Source organism: Daktulosphaira vitifoliae, unplaced genomic scaffold, assembly GCF_025091365.1.
Source record: "Daktulosphaira vitifoliae isolate Bord-2020 unplaced genomic scaffold, ASM2509136v1 Scaffold_1, whole genome shotgun sequence".
Lineage (NCBI taxonomy): Eukaryota > Metazoa > Arthropoda > Insecta > Hemiptera > Phylloxeridae > Daktulosphaira > Daktulosphaira vitifoliae.
Genome location: NW_026099572.1, coordinates 81,277,905 through 81,288,374, shown reverse-complemented (window position 1 = coordinate 81,288,374; position 10,470 = coordinate 81,277,905). Strand labels below are relative to the sequence as shown.

General features: G+C 31.3%; 1 protein-coding gene across 2 annotated transcripts in view; it reads left to right on the top strand.

The window, feature by feature from the left end:
- The window catches only part of LOC126895033 (uncharacterized), a 50,126-nt gene that overhangs the window by 38,331 nt on the left and 1,325 nt on the right, over nucleotides 1-10,470 (top strand). Inside the window, exons 4-5 of one of the 2 annotated variants that reach the window (XM_050666490.1) lie at nucleotides 2,349-2,519; nucleotides 2,843-5,821. In XM_050666490.1, coding sequence (XP_050522447.1) covers nucleotides 2,349-2,519; nucleotides 2,843-2,877 — 206 coding nt within the window. In that variant the 3' untranslated portion in view covers nucleotides 2,878-5,821. Of the gene's footprint in view, nucleotides 1-2,348; nucleotides 2,520-2,842; nucleotides 5,822-10,470 lie in introns of those variants that run through there. The other variant, XM_050666489.1, reaches the window with a different exon arrangement.

The following is a 10,470-nucleotide window of genomic DNA, read 5'->3' as shown; positions in this document are numbered from 1 at the left end:
AGAAATTTTATCAAGGGTTTATGATAATGTTTTATTAATACGAACAAAATAACTATTCTTATGAATAATTATTGTTCAAGATAATAAAAAAAATTATCATATTGATAAATATATCATAGGTTCAATAGAAATGATATATTTATCAAATTGAACAATGAATTTATTATATAGATCGAGGTTTTTCTCTGGGTGCGCCTTTAACCAGCACTACCAACATATTTATAGGCAACTTCTAAGGGATAAGGATCTAATGTACTTTTTTCTGGTCATAAATTTGATTTTTAACAAAAAAAAAAATTTATAACATGTTTAACAAAGTAAAATAAATTAAATACCCTACTAAAATAATTTCTGAATACGTCCGAGGTGAATCCTCAATATGTACCTCATTAACGAACGTCAGCCTTATACTCAATACATTTTACTATATTCTCTTTTTGAATTTTCCTGATTTTAATAATTAAATTTTTAATATATTTTTGTCACACTGATTCTGATGTAGTATTTTTCCTGCAAAACACTTATTGTGCCCGGCGTAGACGTGTAGTACTACTGGAATCAATGGCCTACCTTAGAGGATAGCCCCAAGAGGCTTACGTGAGGCTCCTTAATAAAAAAATAAACATAGTTACAATAAGGTAATTTCAAGTATAATAGTGATATAAAATATCAGTTATATAAAATATAACAATTTTGGTGTTGGATACACATAGATCGAATGTGCTGTCAAGAATTTGAGTTGTGATTATTTAAGCAATCGTTGTGCTAAACTGAGTTGTTGTCGATCTTCTGTCTATGTCTGCATTTTTGCCACCATCATAGCGTGTTTTAGTTATAACATCTATAGAACTTGCAAGAATATAGTTTTTTATAAAAAGTAAAATATCATCTTTGCGATTGTCGCACTCTATTGCGCTCTCAGTAAATTGCCTTTGGGACTTTTTATTTACTAATATAAATCACAGTATCATTCACCAGTTATAGAACACGTTGATCAGTTAATTGCATTTGATTTCACTTGATCCATTTAATATTCAGCAATATCATCAGTCGTTACAATTAGCTGATAAGAATAATTCTTGTTCATCTTTATTTTAAGATTTATTGTAATAATACATTCACCACTCATTATTCAGTTGTCTATAATTCAATATCTATTAGACATCAAATTAAATATATATTATTTGTGTCAATCCTTTATCAATCTATTTATAATTTATTATTTGTTTATATCAGTGCCATTGTGGCATTAGTATTAGGAGTTACCCTATCCATATTGGAATGTATAAAATTTTATGATTCATATATAACATATTTATAAGTTATATGTTTTGAAAATTCATTTTACATTCATTCGTACAGCTCACTCATCTTAACTCTTTACATTCACATAGCCTGACTTAGAACAAAATAAATCAACTAACGTTAACTAACACGCATGAGTATCATCGGGCTTTGTATTTTTTCAATATTTTAAAATCCAAGTGTATCAACTTGTTTCTAGCGTTAACGTTAATGTCTTACAAGAAAGAGTTCAAACCCTATGTGATATGACGTAAATGTACTGAGTATATATAATTCTTTGATCTTCATCTCGATAATTATGTTAAGAATTTTTTATTATTTGCAGAAAATAGAATATTTGACAAGTGTTAAGATGAATAATAAAACAGAAATGTACTATTATGGAGTCAAATTAAATTAAAAATTTANACAGAAATGTACTATTATGGAGTCAAATTAAATTAAAAATTTTAATTCAATCCAGTTGATGAAGAGAGGAGAAAAAACAAATGTGAAAGTTTGGGATATAGGTTTATAACAGATACGCCATTTGTGTTAGCTTATTATCAAAAGTACAGATATCAAGATCTATACAAAGTATTGTCTAACGTAATATGTGGAGATACAATATTTTGTACATCACTACAAAAAAACATTTGTTCAGTATGTTAAAATATATCATTTAAAATACAATTATTACTAATATATTAAATTGTTTTATGTATTATAAAACCAGAGCATAAAAACATATGATGACATTAAAAAACTTTTTCGTTATGAAGAATCTTTTAATAATGATTTAATACATTATATAACATTTGTAAGTCCAGGTATGTTATATTGACATTTAGTCTTTAGTCACTTATAAAAAACATTAATGGTAACATTATAATTGTAAGATTGAAAAATATTTTATTTCCAATTGTAATAAGAAATATGGTTTTTAAAAATAATATTGCCATTCATATTTTATTATGTAAATACTGATATATGATAATTCGTAATCAAAAAATATATTTATTCTAAACAATATTAAAACATTTATTAAATATAAACATTTTTAGTTGGAGCTGAAGAATGTCCAATTTGTTTCGAAAAACCTGATGTACTTGTTATATTGAATGAGTGTCATCACTGTTTATGTAAAAAATGTGCTGATACACTACTAATTAGAGATGAAAATAAATGCCCACTTTGTAGAAAATGTTATAGCTATTACACAGACAACGTCGAAGGTATAAAAAAAATTAAATTGAAAATAGTTATTAGCTTCCATGCGAGCTGAGAAGGTCTATTACCACTTTCCTTAGCTCTCACCGTACGAATATCTTTCAAAGATACGTCAAATGATCACAAATTGATTCTAGTCGAAAACATTACCCTTAAAAATTGAAAAAGTTTCATTCGTTCCCAGTCAATGGTGGAAACCTCCAAAAAAATTACGAACTTAAAAATCGCTAATTTTCGAAATTTTTTCAATTTTTCTTTCTTAAAACTACCATTACTTTTTTCAAAAATGAACAAATCAATATAGTTTTGTGGCGGTCGAATGTTCTAGAGCGTTCCGCCGCCGCCTCTAGAAGATTCCTCTGACTAGGATTTAAGGGCAAGATCGTCGCTCCAGTCAATCAATCGATCAGTCAATCACTTACGCATTTTGTCTTAAACGCGCTTCGTCTCTCGCTGTTATTTGTTAGTTCGTTGTAATATAGTATAGTTATTATTAAACCGTAAAAGTGTTTATTACTTCTATATATTACACCTCGCTACATTGGTGACCTCGACGATAACAAGTATGAACGCCGAAGAACTACGCAATCAATTGGAGGAGTTACGCCAAGAAAACGCTCGCCTTGCAGCACTACAGGCACAGCAATATCCAACAGCTTCAGTGAATCGCGTTGCCGTCAAGTTGCCACCTTTCTGGTCCGAAAGACCGAGCTTATGGTTCTCACAGGTTGACTCGCAGTTTGCAATCTCGGGAATAACAAGTGAGGAAACAAAATTTAATTATGTTGTGGCTCAGCTTGATACGCGTTACGCCGCCGAAGTAGAGGATATTATTACTAACCCACCGCCTACTGAACGCTACAAACATCTACGCGCAAAACTCGTTGAACGGTTGTCTATCTCAGAAGAACAACGTGTGCGGCAACTCATCAATGAAGAAGAACTAGGTGACCGTAAGCCATCACAGTTCTTACGACATCTCCGTTCCCTTGCCGGCACTACTACATTACAAGACAATATTTTACGTCAACTTTGGCTCCGCCGTCTACCATCACATGCACAAGCTATTTTAACCGCACAATCAGAGCTTCCTCTGGATAAAAAGGTTCCTAACCGATAGAATGGACTCCCGAGTTAGAAAAAGCGTTCACCACATGCAAAGAAATTCTTGCGACCGCTACTCTTTTAGCACATTCTCATCCAGCTGCACGACTTGGACTATTCACAGACGCATCTAGCCAATCTATCGGCGCATGTCTGCAGCAGCGAGTCAATAACATCTGGCAACCCATAGCATTTTTTTCAAAGAAAATGTCGGTGAAACAAAGTGCGTGGCCTGCGTATTATCGTGAGTTGCTTGCCATCTATGAATCGGTGAAGTATTTCAGGCACATTGTCGAAGCACAACCATGTACCATTTTCACCGATCATAAGCCACTCGTATATGCTTTCACCCAACGGAGAGAAAAGATACCTCCTACGCAACTCAACCAGTTGACATTCATATCCGAATTCACCACCGACATTCAACTCATTAAAGATGATGAAAATATCGTCGCGGATACAATGTCATGCATTGAAGTTGTGTCTCTCCCGCTGGACTACCGAGCTCTTGCTGCATCTCAAGACACGGATGATGAACTCAAACATTTTACTGACAACAATTCATCTCTTCATTTGGAGAAGGTACTAGTGCCAGGATCTTCAGCCTATATTTATTGCGACACGTCAACGGGACGCCCACGACCATTTTTGCCACAACGATTCCGGCGTCACGCATTTGATCAGTTACACAACCTTAGTCACCCCGGTGCACGCGCAACAGCTCACTTAGTTTCAGAACGATTTGTGTGGCCAGCAATGAAAAAGGATTGCCGTTCCTGGGTACGTGCCTGCATCCACTGTCAGCGATCGAAAATAAGCCGACACGTCTCAGCCCCACTGGGAAACTTTGAAACACCTTCACGCCGATTCAAACATGTTCATGTCGATATCATCGGTCCATTGCCGCCATCACAGTCCTTTAGGTACTGTCTGACGGTAATCGACCGTTTCACCCGTTGGCCGGAGGTGTATCCACTCTAACGTATAACAGCAGATGATGTCACTAAGGGTTTCCTCAATTGCTGGATTTCACGCTTCGGAGTACCTCAATACGTTACGACTGACCGTGGTACTCAGTTTGTTTCAGCTACTTTAAAAACTTTAGCAAAACGTTTTGGTTTTATGCTTCGCCCCACTACCAGTTGGCATCCTGCTGCAAACGGATTCGTCGAACGAATGCACCGACAACTAAAGGCAGCCATCATGGCCCACGCAAAAGACTCGTGGACTGAGTCACTGCCTATCGTGCTTCTCGGAATACGTTCTGCGTTAAAGGAAGACTTAAAAGACACGTCTGCGGATCTTGTTTATGATGAGCCTCTTAATCTTCCTGGTGATTTCTTCACAGACAATCAAGATAATAGCAGTACGAACGACCCTACTAGCTTACTAGATCGTCTTCGCAGTGTTATGAATAAAATCCGTCCAGTACCTGCATCTCGCCACTCAAATCCACGATCATTTGTTTTTGCGGACCTTAAGGATTGTTCACACGTATTTCTCAGGGAGGGAGGTGTCCGAGCAGCACTTCAACCACCATATCAAGGTCCCTACGAAGTAATTGCCCGAAATGACAAAATGTTCACAATAAAAGTTCGAAATCAACCAGTTACGGTGACGATTGATAGAGTAAAACCTGCCTACCTCAAGGTGAACGAAAGCACAACCGATAGCCAGGCACATGCTCCACCAGCAACTGCCCCGAATACGCCCAAACAAAAACAACCGCCTAATACCGATTAATCAACACAGCCAGTACGAACAACTCGCTCAGTTTGCCGAGTCAGATTTCCGGACATTTTTGACCCTAGCTAACTCCACTCAGTAGGGTGGTGGTGTGGCGGTCGAATGTTCTAGAATGTTCGGCCGCCACCGCCTCTAGAAGATTCCTCTGACTAGGATTTAAGGGCAAGATCGTCGCTCCAGTCAATCACTTACGCATTCTGACTTAAATGCGCTTCGTCTCTCGCTGTTATTTGTTAGTTCGTTGTAATATAGTATAGTTGTTATTAAACCGTAAAAGTGTTTATTACTTCTATATATTACACCTCGCTTCAGTTTTTTTTATAGATGCTTGATGTCTTTACCTATCATTTGGTATATTTTTTTTATAAATTTAACCCTTAACCTTCCCACAAATGGGGATTTAAAATGACAACTTTTTCACAAAAAATTAACTTTTTCAACCTAACTTTTGAAAATGTTCCGGAAGGTCTGACACATTTATACATATCTTAAATTAAAGCTAATGTGCTATACTTTATCGTGAAAAAAAATGTTTTTTGACTTTATTTTGTTTTTACGGTGAAAATGGCTAGCAAATGCTATTTTTNAAAAAAAAATTTCGGACTTTATTTTATCTTCATGGTGAAAACAGACATTAAACTTAATAAAAAAAATACGATTTTTGTAAAAAAATTCTTTTTTATATTTTTAACTTTATAATGCTATAACTTATTAAAAAGTGTATGGATCAATACAATTTTTTTATGAGAAGTACTATTTATATAGATCTTTCATTCTACATACTTTTTGTTTAAATCGGACTATTTCCCTTAATACAGGGGGGATTCAAAATGACAACTTTTTCACAAAAAATTGACTTTTTCAACTTAAATTTTGAAAGTGTTCCGGAAAGTCTGACACTTTTCTATATATATTAAATTAAAGCTAATGTAATCTACTTGTAATAAAACTAAAATAAGGGGGGTGATAAGATAGAAGATTTTTTAGNTTTTTCAACCTAACTTTTGAAAATGTTCCGGAAGGTCTGACACATTTATACATATCTTAAATTAAAGCTAATGTGCTATACTTTATCGTGAAAAAAAATTTTTTTTGACTTTATTTTATTTTTACGGTGAAAATGGCTACCAAATGCTATTTTTGTGTGAAAATTCTCGATTTTTTTTACATTTTTAACTTTATAATGCTATAACTTATTAAAAAGTGTATGGATCAATACAATTTTTTTATGAGAAGTACTATTTATATAGATCTTTCATTCTACATACTTTTTGTTTAAATCGGACTATTTCCCTTAATACAGGGGGGATTCAAAATGACAACTTTTTCACAAAAAATTGACTTTTTCAACTTAAATTTTGAAAGTGTTCCGGAAAGTCTGACACTTTTCTATATATATTAAATTAAAGCTAATGTAATCTACTTGTAATAAAACTAAAATAAGGGGGGTGATAAGATAGAAGATTTTTTAGATTTTACATTTTAAACTTTATAATGCTATAACTTATTGAAAAGTATATGGATCAACACAATTTTTTTATGAGAAATAATATTTTTTAATAATTCCTTTTTCATTCGACATACTTTCTCTTAATCAGGATATAAATAAAGAAATAGGGATCATTTAGCATATGGAATAATCCACCAATTTTTTTAAATTAAACACTATCTAAAGATTTGCATCGAAGCGTTTTTCATGATAGTGATTTTAATTACTGTCATATATCAATATACTTGATCCAACTATGTCACGTCATCATTGTACCGTGAACCCACTGTGCTTGGTTTTTAATTTTAGATGTGGCAGGGCCATATTTAGGGTGACTGACTCTAGGTATAGGAGTCATAAGGGTTGATTTTACAAGCGAAAGTAAAATGTGTAGCAATGTATGTTATAGAAAATGAAATTATTATTTTGAAAAGCCAGAATATATAAATATTGAAAAAGCTTTAATTAACTTATAAATTGAAATGATAAAACATCATGATACATATATAGCAATGCCTAGAATAGCATCAGGCCTAGATAAAAAAGAATGGACCATAATTAAACAAATGATTTTTTCAACTTTCATAAACACTAGTATAATTGTTAATATGCCATCAAAATAATAAATATATTACTAATGATTGGAAAACTGAAAAACACAATTCAGTTATAAACACAATTAAACAATTTTACAATAAAAATATATCAGACAAAGTCAATAATAATAATCAGAATAATGATAACTTAAAAGTTTTTAAATCTTATGAAAAGGGAGGAAACATTTATAGTGAAAATAATTCCGGATTTTTTGCAATTATAAACGCACTTAATGATGGGAAAGATGAAAAAGTAACTTCTGTTTTTGAAATATTAGAGCTTTTAGAATTATTTGATCTACCTAATTATTGGTTTAGTGATGATGAATTAGCAGCTATTACGAATCATTACAATCATGACACATATATTTTTAATGATACAGATAAAACTGGAATCATTTATGGTTTAGGTAATCGCCCACCTATAGTCTTATACAATGTTGATAAAAACACACACTGGATTCCAGGTACACAATCAAATAAACCATCAAGAGATATTCCTTTAAAAACAATAAATTTTACAGAATTTGAATCTATAGGCAATTTAAAAGAATCTATTTTTAAAAACATAAACAAAAAAAAATTTAATAATATTGCTAATGATATTGACAATACTATTAACATTAATAATTTAATCATTAATGAAAATAATTTGTCTATAAAAACAAAAGTTTATGAAAATCTTAATAACACAATTTTAAACAATAATACACATACACATGAAAGTAAGCCAACCATTGTAGATATGGAAGGCAACACAATCAATATTTCACCTTACTTAATAAATTCTGAACATAAACAGGCTACTGATTTGATTACACAGTATACACATTTATTTTGCGATGATAATAGTTTAATTAAACCTGCGAATGTAGTTCCATGTGAAATCAAAATGAAACCAAATTTTACTGAACCTAAATTCAATGCTCCTCATAGAATCTCATCAGAACAGAGAGAGGAATTAAAAAAACATATAAAAAAACTTTTAGAGGCAGATATAATAAAACCAGTTACATCTAACTTTGGAGCACCTGCTTTTTTGGTAAAAAAGACAAAAATTCTTATAGATTACTAGTCTCATACAAGGAACTTCATGAAAGAGTTCAATCAGACTTATACCCGATACCAAGAACTACAGAGCATTAGAAAATTCAAAATATTTTAATTTATTAAATTTTAACAGTGCATTTTTTCAAATACCTGTCAGACTTAAAGATCAATATAAATTGGCCTTTACTTCTGCACTTGGCATTTATACTTTTACTATATTACCTCAAGGTTTTAAAAATAGTAGTGCTATTTTTCAAAGAAAATTAAATGAAATCTTTTCACCTTTACTATACAAATCATTAATTATTTATCTTGACATACTCCCCCTAAACACAAGGTTTAGTAGAAAAAATAAATGGGGTGATTTGTGCATCATTAAGAAATTATATTGAAAATAATGAACAATCTAGATGGTCTTATAATTTGCTATACATTACATTAGCCTATAATTCAATCCCTCAAACAAGTACAGGTTATAGTCCTTTTTATTAAATGCATGATTTCGAACCTTATTTCCCTATTGATAACAAAATAATTCCTAATGAAATTCCCTATGATATAAATAAATCATTAAATAATTTACAAGATGTCAGAAATAAATTACCTTTAATCATTCAAAAAGTACAACAAATTCAAAAAAATAATTATGTTAACAAACACGTAATTTTAACATTTGATCCTGGAGATTTAGTCTTAGTCAAATTTCCTTTCGCTCAAGTGGTTAAGTCACCCTAACTATCACTGAAATATTGCGGTCCATTTAAAATTATAAAGAAAATCAATTAAATTAAATTATATCATTGAATTAATGCTAAATAATCAAAAGATCGTAGACACAGTGCATGTAAGACGTCTAAAACCTTATTTTATAAGAAATTATGAATAAACTCTCATTACCTTATAATTTATTATTATTAACACTTATCATTAAATATTCATCATAATATTTAATTATATTCATGGCATAATTCTCAAAGTTCACATTTTTAAGCTTCGATGAGAAGCTGACAAGGTATTGGTTTTACTAAGATGTGTTTTTTTTTTTTTGTGTCTGTTACCACTTTTTCTCAGCTCTCACCGAACGGATTTCTTTCAACGATACGTCAAAAGATCACAAATTGTATCTAGTCGAAGACATTACCCTTCAAAATTGAAAAAAATTCCCTCGTTCCCCATAAATGGGGGAAACCTCCAAAAAAATTACAAATTTAAAAATCGCTAATTTTCGAAATTTTTTCAATTTTTTTTACTNNNGGGGGAAACCTCCAAAAAAATTACAAATTTAAAAATCGCTAATTTTCGAAATTTTTTCAATTTTTTTTACTTAAAAGTGCCATAACTTTTTCAAAAATGAACGTATCAATATAATTCTTTTTTATATAGATGCATGATGTCATTAAATATGTTAAGTTTATTTTTTTTACCTGCCCACGGGGGGAATTTAAAATGACAACTTTTTTACAAAAAACTAAATTTTTTCAACTTAACTTTTGAAAGTGTTCCGGAAGGTATGACACATCTGTATATATTAAGATATATACATATCTTAAATTAAAGCTAATGTAATATACTTTATTATGAAAAAAAAAAATTTCGGACTTTATCTTATCTTCATGGTGAAAATGGCTACCGAATGCTATTTTTGTGTGAAAATTTTCGATTTTGTATTATCCATTTTTAACTTTATTATGCTATAACTTTTTGAAAAATGTATGGATCAGTACAATTTTTTCACAGAAAGTAGTATTTATATACATCTTTTATTTGACATACTGTTTTCTTAAATGGGACCATTTCCCTATATATGGGGAGGCTTAAAATATAAATAATTCATGTAGAAAGTAGAACTTTTTCAACTTAAATTTTGAAAGTGTTCCGGAAAGTCTGACACTTTAATATATATCTTAAATTAAAGCTAATGTAATATACTTTATTATGAAAAAAAAAAAATTTTCCTCTGGACTTGTCTTC